The following is a 26,241-nucleotide window of genomic DNA, read 5'->3' on the forward strand; positions in this document are numbered from 1 at the left end:
AAGAAAAGAAAAGGCGGCGTTCTAGAGCCCGACCGATATATTGGTCTGACCGATATATTGGTCATTATTTTTTTTCCTTTCTTTATTTTTTTTAAATATCTGTATCAGCAATTATGCAGCCACTGTGTCCCGATTTTTAACCAATTTCAATCTGACGCCCCTATTTTGGGCACATCATTATAGGCCTATAAAATAGCAGATCTGCAAGTTTTTCCAAATCGGTTAGAAAATTTAGCACCTTTTGTTTTTTTCCCTTTTTTTTATTTTTATTTTTTTTAGAAAATATGGGTCAAAACATTGGTAATTGGTGTGCTAGTACTCTCCAAAAATCGGGCTCAGCATTTTAAGTCACCGTTTACAAATCTCAAATCAGCCGGGCTCTAATTTCTACGGAGGTCGGAAGCGTATTGCTGCCATGCCAGGAAAAAAAAAGAAAATAAATTGTCTGGTTTTAACGAGATAAGTATCTCGTAATAAAGTGATCCATAACTCGTTAAAACCAGAAAAATGTTTTCCTCCCTAATGCACGAAACCCACCAACAAAAACAAAAAAGCGTCTGCGCACTGTTCTCGCCAATGCCGGCCAAACCGGGACGTGTGGTCTCCCTAAAATAAAATAAAAAATGAAAAATACATCTGGTATCACATCATATAACGTAACAAGGTACCAACTACTGTGATTATGTGTCTTGTTAAAATCTGTATAAAAAAAAAATTGTGATACATAACTCGTTAAAACCAGAATTTATTTTCTCCCTAACGCACAAAACCCATAAAAAAAAAGGGTGTTCTCGCCAATTCCGGACTCCCAGCCAAACAACCTGGACATCCGGTAGGAGTACAATGTATTTCTATGAGAATACGCATGTTGCAGACGCACGTTTTTTTTCGCCCAGAGCAATAAAACAAACAAACAAACAAAAGTCTTCACGTACACGAGTGGAGCATCCTTGCGCGGCCAGTAAGAACTATTATTCATTAACATCGAGCAGAACAAAAAGAAAACAGTGTCTGTGTGTTTATGCTTGTGCGTCCTGTGGGTTTCGTGCACAAGGCGGCAGCAATAAGCCCGATTCACACCTCGTCACGCAACGGGCGTCTCGCGCCGAAAATAGCAGACTTACAAGTTCACAGCGGGGGTCGCTCGCATCCGCGGCGCGCCGTGAACTCGTAGGTCTGCTACTCAGCCGTCATCAGCGCGGCGACGCCCATCGCGCGACGGAGCATAAATGAGGCTTACAAACGCTTCCGTACGTTTTCGATTAAACAATAATCGAAAAAAAATAAAACAAGGCTGCGTTCGTTGCGTTCACTCCGCCGATGTGCCCGCGGAGCAGACGGCGCTGTTGTATCGGAGGAGCTGGATGCGTTCGAAGTAGTCGTCGGTGATGCTGTTGCTCTGCGACGTCACCAGGTTGCCCTTGTGGCTGAACAGGCGGTGGACGGGCGCCGTGGACGGAAGCGTGGTGTTGTACTTCAAGAAGAGCTGCTTGACCCGCGGGAAGTCCTGCAGAGATAAAGAGGAGATGATGCATGGACTGTCTCACACACAGGGATTAAAGAAAAAAAACGGACTGTTATGCCGCATGGATTAAAGTAGTGGGTTTTCAACCCTTTTTCATATCACGGTCCATTATTTATTGGGCATTTGAGCCACAGTACCACCGTTTGATGAGATTTAGCTTCTCAGACCCAAAACTTTGAATATTTTGTTATCGTCGGATACGATTTTGTCCACTTGGTCCATTTTGTTGGTACCAATAGGAGAGATAACAGGCCAACGTTGATCAAAATAACAATTCTTCTTCATTCTCTAATTGTGTTACTTCTTGTAAATTAAGTAATGCAGACGTTTAACAATAATTTAACTCTTGAGAGCGTAAAATGAAACCAAATGGACCCGTAAGATAGATAGGGTCCATTTGGTTACCAACTCTCCATCATTTAGCTGGAGACCACCTGGAACCCCCTCGAGGACCACTGGTTGAGAACCACTGGATTAAAGCATAAAATAAAATCTCACAACAAGTGTAAACGGTAAACATGGCCTTTAAAAAAAAAAAGATTAAAGCCTCAATCTTTAGAGGCAACAAAAGTACCTTTGAACCAAAAGTGCGCAGAGCAAATTCTGTTAGGAAACTCAGTGCAGTTACTGCTTACCGACCATTGGTCGGTCTCCACTAGGCCTAATAGCTGTTGTTTATGTTACAGCCTATCTTGTTATGGTTCAGTTTGTCCTTCAGGCAGCTACAGTATAACTATGATCTCTGCCCTGTGCTCGAGGCAGAACTACCGTACCACTAATCTCTCAAGAACAGATTCTGCTCTGCGTTGGAATCTGTCGTGAAGGTTCGTCATAACGTGTACACACTGTGTGGGCGTGGGCGTGCCTTCAGATCAGGAAGCAGGCCGCGCTTTACCCAATCAAATGTAGTGGGCGGGATTCACGTGTCCGTCGATCATTCCCCCCTCGAAACAAACCGAAACTAATTTAACAATAGCGTCCGCGGAGCAGACAAAACCACGGAAAGATATTCACATTTTAACTTACTCTTTCATCATAGAAACAAGTGGGCTTATAACCAAAACGATCCATGTTCTCTGGGAGAAGTGGTGTTAGTGTTCCGTGTAGAAATATCGTTAGTGGGAATGAAAACATAGTCGCACCAACCGGAAGTGATGCGCTGAAGGCATAACACAAACACCGGTTTCCTTGTGCTCTGGTGCTACGTTTTCTTCCGCCCAGAGCCAACAGACATAGAACAAACAGCAGAGGGCGCTGTTTTTCATTTTCAGTTGGCGATGGGTTCCCAGATTGCCGTACCACTGACACGAGTGTTAATGTACTTCTGACCATGATATCATGTACGGTACATAAAGCATAACCACCACCACCTCATCGATTGCCGATTGATCTAGAATTCCACGACACAGGTTACCAGTTCCTAAAGGGCAGTGGTGGAAAAAGTACTCAAATTCTTTACTTAAGTAAAAGTACCAATACTGCAATATAAAAATACTCTGTTACAAGTAAAAATCCAAAAATAAAAAATGTACTTGAGTAAAAGTACAAAAGTATCGGCATCAAAATGTACTTAAAGTACCAAAAGTAAAAGTACTAAATATTTGAAAATAGCCGATCTACAAGCTCACAACGCGTCGCGACGCGTTGTGAGCTTGTAGATCTGCTATTTTCAAATAGCCTAGGTATAAAATAGGGTTAAAGTGGTTAATGTATGTTTCATTATATCATAGTTTATATCTGAAAAGTAACTAGTAACTAAAGTTTTCAAATAAATGTAGTGGAGTAAAAGTACAATATTTGCCTCTGAAATGTAGTGGAGTAGAAGTAAAAGTATTGGAAATTGGAAATACTCAAGTAAAGTACAAATACCTCAACATTTTACTTAAGTACAGTACTTAAGTAAATGTACTTAGTTACTTTCCACCACTGCTAAAGGGTTAACGATTCGCATTCCCTTTTACCTGCAGACACTCCAGGCTCTTCCCCGTGCCGTCCAGGTACTTCCGGATCTCGTCCTTCACGCCGCGCTTCTGGGCCGTGGCGCCGACCGTCTTCACCACGGTGCCGTAGCTGAAGAAGTCGTCCTCGGACTCGATGGCGGACGTGTTGCTGACGCTGGCGTTGGGGGCGGGGGCCGGCGCCGCCTCCGTCTCCAGGCACGGCTCCATCAGCTGGGACGCCTCGGTCACCAGCAGAGAGGCCATGTCGTCGCGCTCCGACGCCGAGATCCACCACAGGCGGAACTGGGGGGTGGTGGCCGTCGCGATCTTGGCTTCCACGCTGTGGCGAAGAAAGGAAGGAGGAGGTTGAAGAGTTAATAATCTATGTAATCGATTATGAAAAAAAATACAAAGAAAAAAAAGTTAAACTTGAAAAAGGTTCAGTAAGTGTCTTTTTTTGTTTTCTTAGTTAAAGGTAGGGTAAGTGATATTTTTTGGTTAAAACAAAAAGTATTTTGTTAAAAGGTAAAAATACTATATTCTGATAGTAATCATTGCTATAGAGTGTTTGTTCAGTAACAGATGTCTCCCTGTCTCTCCAGCTCTTTAATAAACAGAAAATACATTTTTCGGTAGGTGTCAAAATCTCAGCCAATCAGGAGAAAGTACCCATTTTTAAGCTTAATTTGTATAGTGTTCCAGTTAAAATTTTGTCTGCTCATTTCTTAGTGTCATCACTTCCAATTTCACTTGTTTAATCTATATCCTGATTGAGTTCTCTGTCCTGGTTGGATAAAATTGGAAATGAAACTACAAAAAAAAATAAAAAAAACTACAAAATACATTTTCTGTTTTATAAAGAGCTGGAGAGACATGGAGACTCTTTATATGGACAGGACACTCTATAGTAACGAGCACTATCAGAACATAGACCCATTTTGCAATTATTTGAATAATTGCAAATCACTTACCCTACCTTTAAAGGGTAAGACCACTTTGGTAGAGGTTTGGGTTGTGTAGTTACCTTGCCATGATGTAACTCCAAAGGTGGGCAAGAAATCAAAAATAATTGCTCCATTGATTAGAAATTGATAATTCAAAATATGCTCCTCATTGACTTACATTGTACGGTAAAACAGCTCTCAAAGTCACACTTTTAGCACATAAACGAACGCAAACATAGCTGATTCAGACAATATAGAGCATCACCAAACCCAGTACTGTTTGTTTTTTTAATAAAAATGTCAACTTCCTGTTGATTTTACTATTTGAAGATCTGGATCCGGATCCGCGGATCCAGTCCAGGTTTTCTACTTATTAAAAAATGGCAAAATCTACAGGAAGTTGACATTTTTATATAAAAAAAAACAGTACTGGGTTTGGTGATGTTCTATATTGTCTGAATCAACTTTGTTTGCGTTCGTTTATGTGCTAAAAGAGTGACTTTGAGAGCTGTTTTACCGTACAATGTAAGTCAATGAGGAGCATATTTTGAATTATCAATTTCTAATCAATGGAGCAATTATTTTTGATTTCTTGCCCACCTTTGGAGTTACATCATGGCAAGGTAACTACACAACCCAAACCTCTACCAAAGTGGTCTTGCCCTTTAAAGGTAGCTCTTCAGCAAACACCACAGATTACTACAGATTGGCAGTCGAATTAAGTATTTTCTTTCTTTCTTTTTCCTTTATTTATTCAGCGAAGCTCGCTTTTTCAAGGACGCCCTGATAACAGCATATAAAACACATAAATAATGAAAAACAATAAACATTTGAGTCACATATGCAAATAAACATAGTGTTACATAAAACAGGTGCAGTCACTATGTAGTGTGTCCTCAAGAAGCACTCTAAATGTCTCTATTTGAGACCAATCGCACCAGTTTCAGAGAGTCCTGAAGTTTGTTCCATTTGTGTGGAACATAATAAACAAAGCAGTTTTTCCTTGTTCACTGCCCTTACGAGAACTGGTATATCTAAAGTGTGTTTGTGAACGTGTTGAATGTCCAGTAACTTTTGGTTCTAAAAGCGAGGATCGGTACAAAGGAAGTTTACCACACAAGGCCTTATAAATAAATAAAATACAATGTTGCTCTATACGAACTGCGAGAGATGGCCAACCCGCTTTATCATATAAAATACAGTGATGGTTGAGATAATCGTCGGCAGTAATTAAACGTAGGCTTCAGTGTGGAGAGTGAAGCATGCATGTACAGCACATCACCATAGTCAAAAACAGACATTATTACAGATTGAATAAGAGTCTTTCTGCTGGCAAAAGAAAAACAGGACCTGTTTCTGTAGAGGAAACCAATCTGGTTAAAAAAAAGTCGGGAGATCAGTGGGTTGGAAGGTGTGAAAAAAAGCTGCTGAATGCACCTGAGAGCCGACACTGACAGACAGCTACTATGGTGCTAAAAATAGCATATGGCTTGATGTCTTTTTCAACAACAAACCCGCTGCTGTCCGACGGTTGAAATCACTTGGTCGGCTTTCAACGCTTCCTTACAACTTGTGACCCGACGCGACCCATTCAACAGCAGATTTTCGGCAACAGACGCTTTCCAACACTTACCGCCGCCGTTCGTGCGGTGGAAAAGCTACCTTTAAATAGTTCGATATTCCGGTAGTAACCATCGCTTATACGAGTGTTTGTTCAGTAGCAAATCAAATAAAAACAATGGGACAGTTACAGACCTGGTGAAGAGGTCCTGGAAGCGGACTTCGATGGCCGTTACGACGGTGGTGATGACGTCACCGAAGTAACGCGCCACCGACTTCTGTTCGTTGAGTTTATTCTTCAGACTGAGGATGGTGGGAATGACCAGACCCAGGTAACACTTCTGCTCCGCCTGGAAGAAGGTTCATCACAATCAGTGTTCATGATCATCACAGGTTTACAGGTGTAAAGAAGTTAAGAAGCTAAGCCAATAATTTGATGACCGGCAGCGGTTCCGGTAGGAGACACAAAGAGCTACTGGAACCGCTGCCTACCAGTCCGCTGGTCATCAAATTATTGCCTTAGGAATGCGACAAAAACAAAAAATATCCAAATGGTGCAATCTAATAATGAGCATTAGTGAGGACCAATTATATGACGATAAGGATAAGTGCTCCTTTTTTTTCTTCTTTTTCTTTCCAATTTCGTCATCATGCCAAATATGCACCAAATCTCTTCGCGACAAATAGCCGATCTACGGAAGAAAAATGCTCGTAGATCGGTTATTATTGGCTAAAGTTCCCCACAGAATGGATGCTGGGGTTTTTTAAGTGGTTCACCATCAACTAATATTTCACGGTGGTCTACAAGCCCATGGGATCTAGAAGCTTACAACACGTCACAAAAGTGACGCGTTGTAAGTAGGGATGCACCGAATATTCGGCCACCGAAAAATATCGGCCGAAAATTGTTAAAAATGCATTTTCGGCTGAAAGGGTTTTAACGCCAAAAGAATATCACCGAAAGACACCGAAACATATCGGCCGATATCACCGAAAGACACCGAAACATATCAGCCGGAAGACACCGAAACATATCGGCCGATATCACCGAAAGACACCGAAACAATGCTATTTTCAAAAAATCTTGGAATAAAATGTGGAATATTATTATTATATAATTATATAAATGTTTACATTTTACAATCTTTCAGCAGACAGTCTGGAAATAATGTATGGATTCAAAAGTGCTGAATAAATGTTTTACGGACCCATAATAGTGATTATTATTTAAGTAAAGTTTTGCCATAATCATGTCTTTTGCCATAATCAGGTAGCTGATCAACATTGGTAAACAAATAAATTCATTATATATATATGTATATATATTTATCATATTCGGCCTTTCGGTATTCGGTTTTCGGCCAACTGTTTTCTATTTTCGGCATTCGTTTTCGGCCAAGAATTTCCCATTCGGTGCATTCCTAGCTGTAAGCTTCTAGATCAGAAGCTATTTCTGCTATTTTTTACATGTATAACATTATTAAACATGTCAATAATTTATTCTTAAGTTATTTATCATATTTGCCCTGTGCAATGTCAGAACATACGTTCCAAGGTTCAATGGCCAAACACACAATCAAATCGCAATTATTTGTGTGACAATTAATCGCCCTAACAACGGTGACGACGACGTGAGCCTGTGTATAGTGTGTACCTGGAAGAGCTCGAGGGCGAAGGCCAGCGGGTTGAAGACGGTGGAGTACTCCTTGAGGAAGGCCGTCTCCTCGGGCTGCAGCCGCGGCACCTCCAGGCGGGCGCACAGCTCCGTCAGCTCCGTCTCCGTGAGCGACACGATCTTCTGCACCGCGCAGTACTCCACGTTCCAGCGGATCACCGCCGGCACCACCAGCGGCATCTTGGCGATGTCCTCGGCCGCGTCCATGGCCACCTGGGTGGGTGGGGGGAGGAGAGAGCAAAGGGGGGGGGGGGGGGGGGGGGGGTAGTGGAACGGTTAACGGAAAACTGATCCATTTGATCCGATTATGGAAGAAGAAATAACCAATCGATTCTAATTTAAAAAAGATAATTGATTGTGACATTATTGTACAACAAAGTATGAAATTAAGTGATTAACCCATTTAGACCGGGAACACGTCTGTGTTTCATTTTAAGATTTCTTTGGCCATTTAAAAATAGCAGATCTACATCTATATCTGCTATTTCTTTTTAAATCATGAAGATTTGTGCAAATCTTTGAATGCACATATTTTTTTAAGCGAACATTTTTAACTCAAATCTTTGCTTCATGGGGGGGTCCCTGGAACAACATATTTTGAGATGGGGGTCCGTGGCCAAATGCATATAATTTTGGGGGTCCTTGACATGAAAACGTTTGAGAACCACTGATATAGAAACATAAGTTTTTCAAAAAACTGTAGAATTTAGAAGAACATTTGTAGAATCCCCCAGAAGCAAAGATTTGAGTTACAAATGTTCACTTTAAAAAAAAAAATATATATTCAAAGATTTGCACATACTTTCACAATAAAAGAAAAATAACAGATCTACAAGCTTGTAGCACGGCACTCTGTGCCGCGCTACTTGTAGATCTGCAATTTTTTAAATAGCCAAAGAAATCTAAAAATGACACAGATTCTTCCCCCGGTCTAAACGGGTTAAGTGGTTAATTAAGACAGTGTTTCCCCGACTTATTATTTTTTTTCTGTCAGGGCACACCAAACTAAACTAAACTTAAACTTCTAAATTAAACTAACTTACTTCTTTTTTTCCTTTTCTTCCTTTCTTTCTTTCTTTTGCTTCTCTCTACAAACAAGGCACAGTGGAATTCTCGATGAATTGAATAACATTATTGATGAATTGAATACACAGGACTACAATGGAAACAAAAAGCCCTCCTCCTCAGGGCTTTTTTTTGTGTTATCCTTTTTAGCATTATTGTATAACTGTACCTCTTGTACTTTTTTTTGGCAAACTGTTAATATAAAGTATTCAATCAATCAATCAATCAATAAATAGGTAGAAGCAGATGAATCCCTGGTAAAAAAGTGAACCCAAATTCGAACAGTCTTTCACTGGTGGAATTTTGGATTAACCCATTTAGGCCAGGAAAGAATCTGTGTCATTTTAAGATTTCTTTGGCTATTCAAATATAGCAGATATACAAGCTCATAGCGCCGCGCTACGAGCTTGTAGATCTGCTATTTTTGAAGAATCGTGAAAATATGTGCAAATCTTTGAATATATTTTTTTAAAGCAAACATTTGGAACTCAAATCTTTGTTTCTGGGGATTCTACAAACGTTTTCTGAAACAAACTTGTTCATGTCAAGGACCCCCAAAATGCTGTGTATTTGGCTGTGGACCCCCATCTCAAAATATTTTGTTCCAGGGACCCCTAGAAGCAAAGATTTGAGTAAAAGAAATGTTTGCTTAAAAAATAAAATAAATTTATATATATATATATATATATATATATATATATATATATATATATATATATATATATATATATATATATATATATATATATATATATATATATATATATATATATATATTCAAAGATTTGCACAACTTTAAGATTTTTCAAAAATAGCAGATCTACAAGCTCATATATATCTGCTATTTTTGAATAGCCAAAGTATAAAAACATAATGGTTAAAGTGGTTAAAATCTAAAATGACACAGATGCATTCCCCAGTCTTAATGGGTTAAAGTTCTGTTGTAAAGTGACTTTGAGGACCAAGAAAAGCTCTTTATAAATTGGATGTATAATTATTACTATGTTCACTGATTTGGCTTTATTTCTTATGGTCCTCACTCCCAGCAGAATGAGCCGTGTCTGTGGCACGATCAGCCATGGTCACATTCAGAGTATTCACTTTTAAGAATTTCTCCAATCCATAGGCTACAATTACTGTGAGCGTTTTTTTTTTTTTTAATCACGATAATAATAATGATTATCGTCCCATTCCTATGCACACTTCACATTGGGCAAGATATGTCCAGTTGTCTGGAAGCAGCAACCTAAACAAATAAATGATACTATTCAATGCTTCCACATGACAGCTGTCCTCCAGTGTGGAGTACACTACGTGCGCGTTCATTGCGGAGGATAGTTGCAGCACTCACCTGAAGCAGGTGTGACCTGTTCCACAAGGTGTAAACCTTGGCCATGGTGCTGTGGTGTAGCTGACACATTGTGAGCCAATTTCTTTGGAATTTTGTATTTCAAAAGATTTTCCAAACAAGAGAAAAATATTTCTTTTTCAGGAAAAAAAAATCTAACATTCCTCAAAAGTATTCATGGATTAAAAAGGAAAAAATAAAACCTCACGACCAAAATGGCACACCCCTACAATTAACACAATATGTAAAATGAAGATGTTCTAGTTAATATCGTTCCTGCTGTTTTCTACATGCTGCCAACCAGGTGAGGAAATCACAGACTGAGGCTTTAACCATTGCTTTTATGAAATATCCCAGACCACGAGCACTTCAAATGCTCTGATCCTTAAAAAGAATAACCGAAAATAGACGATCTACAAGCTTGTAGATCGGCTATTTTCGCTGCGCAACATGCTGGCTTCAATAATGGAATCCAAAATGACTGAAATCAAGTCGTGGCGACTGAGAACTTTAACGCATGAGTATTACAGGGGAAAAGAAAAGAAAATGTTATAAAAACATAGAAAATAGTGAAGATATCAGACGTCCAAGCTCACCTGCAGCAGGTGTGACTTGTTCCACATGGAGTAGACCTTGGCCATGGTGCTGTAGTGGAGCTGACACATGGGGCCCTGGGACACGGCCTGCCACAGGTCCTCGGCCACGATGTGGATGAGCGTGTGAGACGCACAGCGCTGCAGCGACGGCAGGAACAGCAGCATGTCCTGCTCAGACTCGCCTGCAGGTGGCAGCACCAGAGGGGGGGGGGAAAAGCTCATGTTAGGATTATTGTGGCCAAAACGAAATTGCGATTAACGATATTATTATTACGATAATTATAGTCATACTGTGTAACTTTTTCCCAATTAAACCAAAAACAGTTTTTTCTTTTATTTATCGTCACCGTCGGGCAGACACCTTGTAACCAGTGGTGGAAAAAGTACTCAAATTCTTTACTTTAGTAAAAGTACCAATACTGCAATATAAAACTACTCTGTTACAAGTAAAAGTCCAGAATTCAAAATTTACTTGAGTAAAAGTACAAAAGTATTGGCATCAAAATGTACTTAAAGTACCAAAAGTAAAAGTACTAAATATTTGAAAATAGCAGATCTACAAGCTCACAACGCGTCGCGATGCGACGCGTTGTGAGCTTGTAGATCGGCTATTTTCAAATAGCCTAGGTATAAAATAGGGTTAAACTGATTAAGGTATGTTTCATTATATCATAATTTATATCTGAAAAGTAACTAGTAACTAAAGTTTTCAAATAAATGTAGTGGAGTAAAAGTACAATATTTGCCTCTGAAATGTAGTGGAGTAGAAGTAAAAGTATTGGAAATTGGAAATACTCAAGTAAAGTACAAATACCTCAACATTTTACTTAAGTACAGTACTTAAGTAAATGTACTTAGTTACTTTCCACCACTGCTTGTAACTCTGTATTTGCACTTTTAATGTTTTTTTGTTGCTTTGTTTTTGTAAATGAATGCAATACTTGGAGGTAAAATAGCAAACAACGGCTTATCACGACGTGATCAGACATTTTTAACTTGAAAATGAAAGTTGTTTAGTGTTGCTGTGGGTTTTATAAAACACTAAACAGTTCAAAAAGTTCACAGTGGTACATCTGATATTTTTGAAAGTTTTTAGAAAAATCTCAAAAATGTTTGGAAGGTTTTTTTTTAAACACAAATCTTCTCTTCTGGGGGTCCCTGGAACAAACGACTTTATACATTTATAAGTTGGCTATTAAAAAAATTGTAGATCTACAAGTTCACAGCGTTCATTTCGTGCCGCACAGCGAGCTTGTACATCAGTTATTCGTGAAATTGTTTTGAAAAATCTCAAAAAAAGTTTGGAAGATTTAGATTTTTTCTTTTTTTGCATTTTTTTTTTTACACAAACCTTCCCTTCTTTTTTTTTAAATATATTTTTGGGGCTTTTATTTGCATTTATAGAGCACCGAAGTCCTGACGTCACTCGTTCATCCCCAGGTTTGCGGAAGTAATTTCTCTATGGAGAATAACATTGGGTCATCTTAGAATCGTCTCATATAAGAATTGTGGTCCAAAAATAAACACCGCGTGTCGGCGTTATTGTCAGGGAGGAGGTTCTGTATCGTTTATGATAGTCAGTCACTTATATTTGATACAGTCCGTTTCTGGCGAAAATGTAACTAATTCGGCGGATGTAACATTAGCGTTTTCTCACCGTCAGTTGATGCTTCATATCCATAAGAGTCAACACGCCGGGATCATTTGTTTATTTTTGGAACACAGTTCTTATTTGACGCGATATTAAATACGTCTATGGGATTCAGAACGGGGGTGGAAAACTGCAAACCAGGTAGACAAACAAAGGATGTGTAAATGACGTCAGACTTCGGCGGTCTATTTGAGAGGAAAGTAGGCTGAAATGGGGAGAGAGAGATGGGGGGGTGACACGCAGCAAAGGTCGTCGGTATCGGGAGTCGAACCTGCTGTCAGACTGGATTACCACATGTGGTCTACGCCTGGACCGCTAGGCCAGCGGGCGCCCCCACAAATCTACTCTTCTGAGGGTGTCCCTGGCACAAACCATTTTCAGATTGGGGGGTGCGCGCGGGCAGTGGTGGAAAGTAACTAAGTACATTTACTCAAGTACTGTACTTAAGTACAATTTTGAGGTATTTGCAATTTACTTGAGTATTTCCAATTTCCATCTCAGAGGCAAATATTGTACTTTTACTCCACTACAATTATTTGAAAACTTTAGTTACTAGTTACTTTTCAGATATAAACTATGATATAATGAAACATACATTAACCACTTTAGCCCTATTTTATACCTAGGCTATTTGAAAATAGCAGATCTACAAGCTCACAACGCGTCGCATCGCGACGCGTTGTGAGCTTGTAGATCGGCTATTTTCAAATATTTAGTACTTTTACTTTTGGTACTTTAAGTACATTTTGATGCCGATACTTTTGTACTTTTACTCAAGTACATTTTTTATTTTTGGATTTTTACTTGTAACAGAGTATTTTTATATTGCAGTATTGGTACTTTTACTTAAGTAAAGAATTTGAGTACTTTTTCCACCACTGCGCGCGGGGGGGGGGGGGGGGGGTTACTCGCCTTCGAGGATGTGGCCCACGTTCTCGAAGAAGCCCACGTCGTCGTCCGTGTCCTGGTTGTCCAGCGAGAACTCCTTGAACACGCTGATGAAGGGGCTGCCGTTGTCCGTGACGGTGGTCTGCACCTTGCTCTCGATGTTGTACGCCACGTGGATGTCGTGGATGCGGCCGGCGATGTTGTCGTAGGTGCGGCGGCCCTGCAGCCGGGCGAAGCCCAGCGCCGCCGACTTGCGCTCCAGGGAGTCCACGTCGATCCAGTGGCACGTCATGCCGAAGAAGCTGCGGTTGTTGGCCGTCCAGATGTCGGCGGTGGTGCACACGTACTGCACCGCGTTCAGCTTCACCACCAGCTCGTCGCGCATGGCGGCGAAGGCGTGGTCCACCTGGGGAAGGAAATAGACAGGAAAAAACGGGGGGGGGAAAATAATGTGTACATAGTTTAGTTTAGTAATTTTTTTTGCAGTAGCATAAAGTTTAGATTGCAATGGTAACACCTGTTTATTGAATTTTTTAAAACCCATTAACACATTAACCGCCAAGAACGTAGTCCTACGGTCCGTTAAATCCAACTGTTAAGCGCCGAGACCGTAGCCCTACGGTCCACGGTCTTTTCGCGCTAAAAACTTCCGGGTTCACTTTCGGATTTTTTTTTATCCACTTCCATTTCCGGTTTGATGACCGGAAATAGAATTATTTGGGATCCGGTTTTGACGATCACGTCCGCTCTCGTTCTACAGACGAAATTGAAACTCAATTCTCTTCCTGTAGTTTTTTCTCCTCGCATTTCACTGTTTAACGTAATCCGCTCTAACTACAACATGGATACCCCGTTTGACACGTGGTCTTCACTGGGAGATACAGTGGGATGTCGCGGATGTAAACAGACCGTGTACGGCTCAATCTTAAGGATTTTAACAAGATCTATGGCGACATGAAAAAAACAAAAAAACAACAAAAACACCTTGGCACTGGTGAGTACATTATGAGATTAACCTCTGGCGGTCGATGTGTTAAGACTGGGAAGGCATCTGTGTCATTTTAAGATTTCTTTGGCTATTCACAAATAGCAGATATACAAATTTTGCAAATCTTTGAAGATATGCTTTTTTTTATTTAGTAACTCGAATCTTTGCTTCACAGTTTTTTGGAAAAATGTATGTTGCTATACATACAGTGGCTATACAGTGGTGCTCAAACGTTTTCATGTCAAGGATCCCTTGAAATTGTATTTGGCCGCGAACCCCCATCTGAATATATTTAGTTCCAGGGACCCCCCCAGAAGCAAAGATTTAAGTTAAAGATGTTCGCTTGAAAAGAAAAAAATATACATATTTAAAGAAAAGATTTTCATGCAATCATTTTTTTCAGCAGACATACAAGCTTTAAGTTCTGCGCTATGAGCTTGTAGATCTGCTATTTTTGAATAGCCAAAGAAATAAAAAAAAAAGAGATGCGTTCCCGGTCTTAATGGGTTAAATAACCTTTGGGCCCCGAAAGGGCTGAAGCCATAGCTTATTACGCCTACCTTTTGACAAAACAAAGAAAAAAGGTAAAACAGTCAAAATGGAGAGAAAAAAAACTAACAGAAAACAAAAAAGCAGTACAAGCCGGACAAGACACTGTAAAAGTATGTGTATGCTATAATAATAAGTTAATCATACATTATGTCCTCACCAGAGCAGAAAATGTGAGCCATCCTGCTTTTAAAAACACAGTTGGCCAGGGATCATTTACTTACATAGAAGCCACAAAGTGGAACTGCCTCGAAACCAGTGTCAAACTGACAACCCAGCTGAGGTCTTTTAAGCAGCAGACAAAAGCACCTCTATTAGAAAAAGGTTCCCCTATAGAAGGTCATTAGTCTAGGAGCGCTTGTTTTTATGCATGTACTGTATGTGCAGGGATTAAAGACAAAAACAAGCCCAAGACTGATAATGATTTTCAGACCATGTCCTGAATATGTGATTTGTGAAACGTTGTGAAAGGGGAACCCCCCCAACCAACCTTGCATTGGTCTACCCCTGTCCTAGACAGGGAAAAAAGTCAGTGTAAAGACGCTTTTTCGCTTCGCTGTTTCGCTCCATGTAAGCTTGCATTGACTTTATAAGGTTTTTTTTTTTTAAATGTATTATTCGCATGAAAAAAATCGCCCCGGTGTGTAAGGACCTTTAGAGGTGGAAAAAAGAATAAATTAATAACATGGCGTACGCAGCGCACACCAATTTTTTTACTGTGGTAAAATGGCGTTTCCTTGAAGTTCTCAACTGCCTTCACTGTGTGTGTGTGTGTGTGTGCCAATCCATGCTTCATTTTATAGAAGCAGCGTCTGAAGTTCTGCTGAATTCTATTGCTAGTCTGGCCAATTCAAACACTCATTATCTTAAAACTATTACTGTAGGCTGTAGAGGGTTTGACTTTACAGCTACATGGTGCATACTGTAGCAGCAGTGAGTTAAACCCCAGAGGAAGACACACATGTAGCCTTCAGTAGACATTTGAACCATTATGCACCATGCGTGAGGGAAGAGGAAAGGTTGCAAGTGAGAACAAAAGTCATTTACAAGAGAGACATTCAAACATGTTGGTAGTGGTACCTTTTTTAGCAGTGGTGGAAAAAGACCTCAAATGTCTTACTTAAAAGGGGAATTTTGGACTAAGGTTTTCTTACCTTTTCTATGATGTTATGATATCTTAGGATGAATGGTACAGTAGAAAAATGTCATAACTCCATCCGGGTCCGCCACAGCTTAAAACGTGCGCCAATAGGCCTTGCGTATTCTAATAGCTTCTTTTTTTTTTAAATGTTTTTAGATCTGACGTTCATAGTGACAGAACATTATGCAACCAGAAAAAAAATACAGGAGTCTCGCTAGACGAGATTTCAATCTCGTCTAGCGAGACTTCCATTTTTCTACTGTAGGCTACCATTCATCCTAAGATATCATAACATCATAGAAAAGGTAAAAAAGACGTGGTCCAAAATTGTTCGTCGACTACTACCTTTTTTCACTGACAAAAACTAAATAAAAACTAAGCTACGATGACTAAAACTACAACTAAATATATTGAGAGTTTTTGTCAACAAATAAAAAGTAGACTAAACTGTTAGTGAGGGACTATAGTGGAGAAGAGATCCAGTAGAACTAAAAGACAAGTCGTTTTATGTTTGGTTGCACTCGGGTGTTGCGCTCTGAAAATAGCCGATCTACAAGCTCACAACGCGTCGCGTTGTGAGCTTGTAGATCGGCTATTTTCAGCATGCAACCAAGTGTAAAAGCAGCCATTACGACGCCATCAAGGCACCGCCGAGATACATTTTTGTCGCCTAATTCAACTGTAGATTTAGTCGACAATAATCTTATGATACTTAGTAGACTACATTTTTGAAAATAGCCGATCTACAAATGCTGAAAATAGCCGCTCTACAAGCTTGTAGATCGGCTATTTTCAGCATGCAACCAAGTGTAAAATCAGCCATTACGACGCCATCAAGGCACTGCCATTTTTGTCGCCTAATTCAACTGTAGATTTAGTCGACTATAATCTTATGATATTTAGCAGACTAAAATTTGACAAAATCTAAAACATTTCAGATGACTAAAATATGACAAAAAATAAACTGGGATTTTATTCAAAAGACTATGACAAACTAAATCAAAATTTGCTGTCAAAATCAACACTGGTGCAAAAAAACATCGTTCCAAGAGAATGGAGGAGAACGCACCTTGGCGAACAGGGTGGGCCTGTCCATGGGTGGTCTTCCATCGCTCAGACCCTCGATCATCTTCTTGAAGCCGGGCTGCTCCAGCAGGTAGAAGGACTGGCAGTCCGCCACGATGTAGCTGTACACCAGGTTGTCCACTTTGGTCTGGACAAAAAAAGTATATATGCTCAAGTAAATACTCAAGTATTCAAAAGTATCCAAAATACCAGGTTGTCCCACTTTAGCTTGCATCCCAGTGCATGGTTAGAATATATGTAGTTAAATTACTGTCCATAGGACCACATATGTACTTACATTACTGTCCATAGGACCACAGGACCTCAATGGAAACAAGTCCTCAAGACTTTTTTGGGTTATCCTTTTAGAGACCAGGAACGCATTCATTTTTAGATTTCTTTGGCAAATTAAAAAAATAAATAGCAGACATACAAGCTCATAGCACAGCACCGAGTGCCACGCTATGAGCTTGTAGATCTGCTATTTTTGAAAAATCAGGAAAACTTGCGCAAATCTCTGAATATATAGTTTTTAAAGCAAACATTAGTAAAATATTTAGTTCCAGGGACATCCAGAAGCAAAGATTTGAGTTACAAATGTCTGCTTTAAAAAAATAAATAAAATATTTGCACACATTTTCATGATTTTTCAAAAATGGCAGATCTACTCGGCGCCGCGCTATGAGCTTGTAGATCTGCTATTTTTGATTAGCCAAAGACATCTAAAATGACAGAGATGCGTTGGCGGATTGAATGGGTTAAATTACTGTCCACCACTACCTGGGTCATGCACTTGGAGATGATCTCCGCTTTGATCTTCTTGAGCGCCAGGTGTCCGCTGTTCTCGCCATTCTCCGCCTTCTTACGGCCTCGGTTGGTGGTCACCTCTTTGCCCGCTTCAGCCCCGAAATGTTTCCTCTGCAAGGAAATAAACACAAATAAATAAACACTATTAATAATAATAATAACAATAATAATGATAATAATAATAATTAGACCTATTTGATCCTACAGGGGAAATTCTGTTTTCAGCTTCACCCAGTTGATTGCTGCTCAAGCGTTCCAGACTTGAGCGCATGGGGGGGGGGGGGCACTTAGGACTAAAGTGTCTTAGTCAGGGACACATTGCCGGGGCCGGGAATCGAACCTGGGACCTTCCGTTTCCCAGGCGGCCTTTCTATTCATTCAGATATGGCCACCCCATAAGAATAATAATATTGGAAACAATGGAAACACGCCCTCAGGGCTTTTTGTGTTATCCTGTTAGCATTATTGTATAACTTGACACTGAATACTTTATTAACAGTTTGCAAAAAATTACAGAGGCACAATCAGTCAATCGTTGCTGTCGCGCTACAAACCTTGTGACTCCATATTTCAAATGCCTTTAACAAGGGCTTTGTGACTAAATAATATAGTAACACTGGATCCATTGGAACACAGGGTATTTTTTTTCCATTTGCTGAAAAGTAACAGGTTTTGGACATACAAGGTTTTTCCACCCGACAGCGACAATAATTCGTTGCTCTTCAAGCTACTGTTGCAGATATTTAAAGGGATAGTTCACCCCCAAAATGACTTTTTTCCTATCGATTAGTCACCCCGTCAAATTATTGGCTTAGGAATGCGACAAAAACAAAATAAATGGGTGACTAATCGATAGAAAAAAAGTTATTTTTTGGGTGAACTATCCCTTTAAAAAAAGGTATTTCATTTTAAATCACATCTGGGATATACATACAGATACAGTATATGGCTGTCACAAAGAGCTTGTAGATCTGCTATTCCCACAACTTTTTGAAAGTGTATGAACATTTGACAACATGGAAAGTAAGGATTATGACGATTATGCAAAATTAATTGCGATTATCTCAAATAACTGCAATTAGGCGATCATGTAATAATAGTGACAGGCCTAGTCTGGGGTCATTTCAACGTCTACTCAGGCTTCTGGGTGCACCCCCCCAGACAGTGGTGTGAAGTCAATGAGTAGATTTACTGTACTTCAGTACAATTTTGAGGTATTTTTACTTAACTGGTGTATTTCCAATTTGCAGTACCATTACTTCTACTCCACTACATGCAAATATTGTACTTTTTACTCCACTACAATTATTTGAAAACTTTGGTTATCAGTTACTTTGTAGATTTTGTTTATTATTACAAGACATACATTAACCACTTCAGCCCTATACATATTTCGGCTATTTGAAAATAGCCGATCTACAAGCTCACAATGCGTCGCATCGTAGATCTGCTACTTTCAAAAGAATTTTACACATTTGAAAACTTGTGAAATGGGATATTCTGCATAATTAGTACTTTCTACTTTTGGTACTTTAAGTACATTTTGATACCAATACCTTTGTACTTTTACTAAGTCTTTTACTTGTAACAGAGTATTTCTGCATTGCAGTATTGAACTTTTACCTTAGTAAAACATTTGCCCACCATTTTTCCACCACTGCCCCCCAGACAGTTTTTAAGTTGCTTGATTCAATTATATTTGAAATAATTTGATCATATTGGTTTTCAGACACGCCCCACCCCCCTCCTATAAGCCCATTGTAACTTACATCATATGTCCCTGGTTCTGGTGACTGATATTGTCCTTTGTGAAGTTTCTAAAAAGTTCAAAAGAAATTGTTCAAAAAATAATGAAAATAGCCAATCTCACGTTCTGAGCTTGTAAGATCTGCTATTTTCAAATTCTTTGCAGACACCATTGTGCGACAGTGTTATACATAGAGCTTAAAGGGTTAATCAATTCATTGGTTTACAAATAAAATATTGTAAAAAAAATAATAAATATATATGAATGAATGAATGAATGAATGAATGAATTATTTTATTTGTCATGCCATCTCGTGGCCCATCCCTCATGGGATTATAAGACACCTTTTCAGACATAGTTACAATATTCAAAAAGCACATTTGTTATACACTGGTTACTGGTATTGCTGATAATATATACAACATAGACACCGACAGAACAAAACAAACATATCCCCTACTGGCTGTACAACGAGGTTTTCCTCCATATAGATATATATTATATATATATAGGCCTATTAAAAACGCTTGTCGATGGATCTAAAAAGCAATCGATAGCATAGTAATCGCCAAGATGGATCGATAGCTGCAACCCTGACAATCACCCATTGTCACGGTGCAATTTAGCTGTGTTCCATAGCACATTGGTTCTCAAAGTGGGGTCCGGGGACCCCCAGGGGTACTTGAGGGGGTTCCAGGGGGTCCCCAGCTAAATGATGGATAGGAACCAAATGCACCCTTATGGGTCTGTATCCAAATGGAACCAAATGGACCCTAACGGCTCCATTTGGTTCCATTTGTACACTCTCAGAGTTAAGTTAACATTGATTTTACAATATAAATCGGGGTCCCAGAGATAGAAATGGCATTAAATGGGGGTCCGTAGCCCTAATGCATGTCAAACTGGGGGGTCCTTAAAATGTATCTTTTCAAATGGGGGTCCGCGGGCTAATGAGTGTCAATTTTGGGGGTCCTTGACAAGAAAAGGTTTGAGAAGAACCACTGCCATAGCAGAAGGAGTTCTCCCTAACGCTATGGTTCCTTTCAGCCGTTGCCCGCACAGCCCCAGTAGCACAGCCTCTCGTCTTTAGTAAAAATACAAAAATACACTTTCGCTACTCACCAAAACAAAGACGGTTTTAAGAAGTCGAACGCGTACTTTCATCAGTGGGCACACTCTGAGACCCCCACCTCACGTCTAAAATACACTTTTTTGGCCAGAAAGGAAAATATTTCACGGGAAGGAAAAATCTGGTCAATAGAAAAATTCCATTGACCAGATCTGTAGGGGGCGCAGTGGAGTAATAATTCCTTCCGGTGAGATATTTTCTTTTCTGTTCAAAAGGTGTATTTTAGACGTGAGGCAGGGGGCTCAGAGTGCCCCCACCAAGGAAAGTAGGCTTTCAACATCTGAAACCCGTCTTTGTTTTGGTGAGTATCGAAAGTGTATTTTGTATTTTTTTACTAAAGACGAGAGGCTGCGGCCACGGCGCTACCGGGGGTGTGCGGGCAACGGCCCGTAAGTAACATGGCGTCAAAGGAAGAACTCCTTCTCTAACGCTATGGAACCAGAGCTGGCTGCAACCCGAACAATCACCCATTGTCACAGTGCAATTACAATAAAATAAATAATAAATAATAAAAAAAAAAAGAAAAATGACTGTAGTCTCTAAAGAGACTGCAGTCATATTTAAGATTTTTTTACATTTTATTTATTTATTGTGTTTTTTTTGGGGTCTCTTTTAATGCTTTATGCTACAAATATATTACGGTTTTCGGTTAATCGGACGGCATACATAAAAGACACACCCGTCTTTATTTATGCCGCCCGATTAACCGAAAACTGGTGGGCGACGAGACGAGACGAGTCGACGATTAACATGTAGTTAGAAAAAAAAAATGTAACGCGGTAGTAGGTAGGAGGGTAGGTAGCCATTCTTCAATCATTAAGCCCCAGCGTCCATCACCCACAAACCAACGGCTCCTTTTACATAATAAAATGTAATAAAAAAATAATGCATCTACTTAAATAAACTCACGTCCAAGTGCTTCTTGAGGTTGGACGTGGAGGCTTTGGACGAGGACAGCAGGTTAACCTTGGGTAAACACAGATTACATTGCACGATGATATTTTTGCCCTGGTCCGCCTTGTACGAGAAATGGTGGCGGTACCTCCACGCGTGCCACGCCGACCTACACTCACTGTTCCCGGACGCGTCCGCCGCCGCGTCCACCTCTATGCCCGCCATATATTAATGTGAGTTTAATATTGTGGATAATGTAGCGCAAAACGAGCGAAAAGTACCGCAATTCGACGTAGTAATCTACAAGTAGGTAATGTAACGCGTCGTGACGGTAAAAGGATTTTTTTACTCTTTTTTCGTCGTGGTTTAAAAGGGGGCAGGCCTTTGTTCAGGCGGCGTTGCCAGGTCTCGTGAGAGAAACAAGCCCCATCGGTTGGGTCTTAAGAGAACTAGCCTCATAAAGAAACGAATAGTTGTTGTTTTTCCCCCACTTGAACCCTATTCACGTGGAGGGTTGAAAAAAAAAAGGGGAAACGTTTGGAACATTTTAACACGAGTCTTGTACTGTATGGGGGTGCCTGCCTGGTGGTGCAACATATTTTCAGTTGGGTGTTACCGGACAAATACATGTTAATTTAGGGGGTCCTTGGCATGAAAATGTTGAAGAACCACTGGTTTAGACTACACTTTGGAAACAAGCCCCAAAAACCCACAACTACTACTTAACAGATAACAAGCCCAAAGTCGCTTAGAATAAGCAAACGTGGCAACACTGTTTGTTAGGATTTTTGCGGGAGGGTGAGGAGTCCAACAAGGATGAGACAATGACATCCGTGCCTGGTCTGGGCAGGCGCACATCGACCATGCCGACCTACACTCACTGTTCCCGCCGAGCCGCCGTGCTCCACCTCTATGTCCGCCATAATAATATTAGGTGTCAATATACCGCAAAACGAGAGAATAGTACCTCGATTCGACGTAGTAATCTACAAGTAGGTAATGTAACGCGTCATGGAGGTAAAACGATTTTTTAAAACTATTTTTCGTGGTAAAAGGGGGCAGGTCTTTGTTTAGGCGGCGTTGCCAAGTTTAGTGGCACAGAGAGAGAAACCAGCCCTGGGTCGTTCGGGTCTAAAGAGAACAAGGCCCAAAAATTATCTTTTTTTTTTTTACCACAATTTGAAAAAAGCAGATCTACAAGCTCACAACGCGTCGCTTGCGACTTCTGTTTTCAACAACAAGAAAAAGGGAAATATGAACATTTTAACAACACAAGGTTGCACTGTATGGGGGTCCCTGGCTGGTGGTGCAACATATTTTTGGGGTTCCCTGACAAATATATGATAATTTAGGTGGTCCTTGACATGAAAACGTTTAAGAACCAGTGGTTCTTTGCTTCCTAATGTTGTTTAAACCAGTGGTTCTGAGCCACTGGTTTAAACAACATTAGGAAGGAAAGGAAGCCCAAATAAGCAACCTTACAGAAAACAAGGCAGACGTCGCTTAGAATAAGCCGACATGGCAACACTGTTTGTTAGGATTTTTTGGGGCGGGGCGAGGAGTCCAATAAGGATAAACGATGACGTCTGTGCCCGGTCTGGGCATGCGCACAGTGAGTGTCTGCGTCTGAAAGCGTGGATGGCGTAGTGACGTCATCGTCTAAACCTTGGAGTTTTCTTTAAGGATTTTTTTAGCGCCGCCAGTCGGATTTCCATTTCCTCCTCTGCCTTCCTTCTTCTTTGAGGCTCTGCAAAACTGGGATTGGGCGCCACCCACAGGGCAGATTAAGATACAGCCCCAGGAATGTTAACTAGTGGTTGTTGAGTGGCTTTAAATGTGGATGTTGGCAACAAGCAGTTGCTTGTCATTATTGTCATTATTGAAATGAAGGGTCGCTATGCTGTGTCCCTCAACTCCCTCGTCCTGTGTGCACTAACAGTCACTCACTGCATGCACTGAATACCAGTGGTGGAAAAAGTACTCAAATGTTTTACTTAAACAAAAGTATAAATTCTGCGAAGTAAAAATACTCTGTTACCAGTAAAAGTAAGGTATTCAAAATGTACTTGAGTAAAAGTAGAAAAGTATTGGTATCAAAATGTATTTAAAGTACCAAAAGTAAAAGTAGGCTACTCATTATGCAGAAGGTCCCATTTCACAAGTTTTCAAATGTGAAAAAAAAGTTTTCTAACCCTTGATACTTTTACTTAAGTAAAACATTTGAGGATGGGACACACTGGGATGGGTAGAGTGTTGTTAACTGTTTTATGGTCATTTCATGAATTAATTAAGCAAAAAAAATCGGGCGCGCTTCGCGCGCGTACATGCCGGCAACGCAGTGGGAGGGGGCGGGGGCGGGGGGAAGGGGGGAGTCATGACGTCGTCGCTGTCCCCCCACTATTTAACCCCTTCCGGCGTGCCTGAATAGAGTTAATATATAATGTCTCTGAATGTGCTTCACAATGGAGACACTCTGAAATGATTGCACCAGTAAACACATGGATTATTTTAATGCACTTTTATTTTTATAATTCAAGTCAGCGGGTTGAATCACACATTCCGCTCAACAAGGACGGCATGTTTATGCACTAAGTGCACAAACAGAACGTGCAAGTTCAGAACAATGATGGTCACACCAGTGAGCTGCGCAGCTTGTAATCACACATTGGCGATATGCACCGCCAACTGGATAATTACTAGCCCACTTGGTGTAGCCCACATTGTTGCAATCGGTCCACACCCATCTACCCTTCACGTACATGTCATTCAGTCAGGTCTGAAGCTACGTATCTGTAGCAGCGACCGTTGAAGCTGAACCAGAACATTGGACAGCTCCCACGCTCCAGCTACAGCTCGGCAGAGGGACTGGCGTGCACGGTGCCTACACACACATGCACGCGTGTGCGCACACACACACACACACACACACACACACACACACACACACACACACACACACACACACACACACACACACACATAAAGGTGCCAAATGAGAATGATGCCATAGAAGAACCATTTTTGGTTCCAGACATGTACTATTAATAACCTTTCAGACCAAGGTTCTTTAATTCTTTAAGAACTATTCATTTTAATGGTTCTACAAAGAACGCTTAACCACTTAAAAAAACGTAGATACTTCATCGACTGGTGTCTCCAAGGGGTCTATACTTAGTCCACTCCTTTTTCACTCTACACCAATAAATATCTTTAGAAAATAGCAGATCTACAAGCTCACGATCAACACGTGAGCTTGTAAATGTGCTATTTTTGGCCTTTATTTAACCCTCGTAGGGTCCTCGGGTCCTTTTAACCCGGTTTAACATTTTCAACATGAATTAAAAGTATGTAAAACATTTTTGTTCTCTATGAAACTTCTTCTATTTGCCTTATTTACTGTACTAAACATGTGATATGAAAATGAAAATTTTCATTTTCATGACCCGAAGGCCCTGGGTGTGACTAAAACACGAAGACCCTACGAGGGTTAAGACATGCCCAGAATTAGGATGCTAAGGTTTAAGTGAATAAAGGTGCCATCAGAAATTTGTTCTTTGAGGAACCATTTCTGGTTTAAAAAAAAACTTTGAAAAAGTTATGAATAAATAAAAGGTTTCTTAGAACCACATATATGAGGAACATGAAGAACCATTCATTAAATTAAATGGTTCTTTATGGAATCAGAATTAGTTCTATTGTCAAATCACAGGTTTGAAGTGGTGTGAAATTCCTTCCTATGAGTTATGTCTTAAAAATGTAAGTCTTAAACATCCTTAAATTGTAACTTAAAAAATGTGCAGATAACCCTGTATACAATGATACTGTGTACTGGTCTGTTTACTGTTGAGTGAGTAAATGAAACTGCATGGAACCATATGAAACAATAAAAGAACAGTTATATTAGTATACCTAGTGCCATGAGGCCCAGCAAGCACAGGAGTTGAGGAATCAGCAGCATGTCAGCCTGAGGTCTCTGTGTCCGTGGAGCCTGGGTCGGGGTCTTCTAGAAGGGTGTGTGTCCGTGGAGCCTGGGTCGGGGTCTTCTAGAAGGGTGTCTGTGGAGCCTGGGTCGGGGTCTTCTAGAAGGGTGTGTGTCCGTGGAGCCTGGGTCGGGGTCTTCTAGAAGGGTGTGTGTCCGTGGAGCCTGGGTTAGGGTCTTCTAGAAGCGAACAGCCTTTTTGCATCTAGTTTAAGCGCAAGGGGGCGGGGCCGCGGGTGGTGGGTGGGGAGAGAGCCTGGCGACGCGAGCTATGTTAGTGCACTGAGTGGCAGTTGGGGCAAACGCAGTCCCCACAACATCATTTACGATTTTTCAAACAACCGCAGAGTACTTTTTTCGCCGATAAAGTATAGTTTTGGACCATGACGGAGGCGCGCCGACTCAGCAGACCTTGAGGCCGAGGAGTCGCGCCTCCAGGCGCGAGTGCCCGCGACGACTAAGCGCCGTCCGAGTTATGTACCGATAGGCACAGAATCGTAAATGATGTTGTGGGGACTGCGTTTGCCCCAACTGCCACTCAGTGCACTAACATAGCTCGTGTCGCCAGGCTCTCTCCCCACCCGCCACCCGCGGCCCTGCCCCCTTGCGCTTAAACTACATGCAAAAAGGCTGTTCGCCTTCTGCGAACTAGAAGGGTGTGTGTTGCTGACTGTGTGTGTCTTCTTATCTGCTCCACACGAGGGCGTCTTCACAGCTGGCATCATTTCATTGGTCATGACCCTAACCCTA

At 40.7% G+C, this 26,241-nt stretch overlaps 1 protein-coding gene across 4 annotated transcripts; it reads right to left on the minus strand.

Moving 5' to 3' along the window:
- Positions 1-728: 728 nt before the first annotated feature.
- zbedx (zinc finger BED-type containing X) lies at positions 729-21,865 on the minus strand. 4 transcript variants are annotated; one of them, XM_080446023.1, is made up of 11 exons: positions 21,528-21,865; positions 19,512-19,559; positions 17,716-17,853; positions 16,940-17,083; positions 13,217-13,598; positions 10,654-10,835; positions 8,688-8,732; positions 7,624-7,857; positions 6,165-6,319; positions 3,487-3,805; positions 729-1,507 (listed from the first exon to the last, which is right to left on the minus strand). In XM_080446023.1, exons 1-11 carry the CDS (start codon positions 21,735-21,737, stop codon positions 1,310-1,312), a joined length of 2,055 nt encoding a protein of 684 aa, XP_080302149.1. In that variant the 5' UTR covers positions 21,738-21,865; the 3' UTR covers positions 729-1,309. The 4 variants fall into 4 exon arrangements, with proteins under 4 accessions (XP_080302149.1, XP_080302148.1, XP_080302151.1 ...); XM_080446022.1 differs by having other exon boundaries at positions 17,713-17,853; XM_080446025.1 differs by lacking the exon at positions 19,512-19,559 and having other exon boundaries at positions 17,713-17,853.
- Positions 21,866-26,241: the final 4,376 nt, after the last annotated feature.

This window comes from Gymnoscopelus braueri, assembly GCF_963280865.1.
Source record: "Gymnoscopelus braueri genome assembly, chromosome: 13".
NCBI lineage: Eukaryota > Metazoa > Chordata > Actinopteri > Myctophiformes > Myctophidae > Gymnoscopelus > Gymnoscopelus braueri.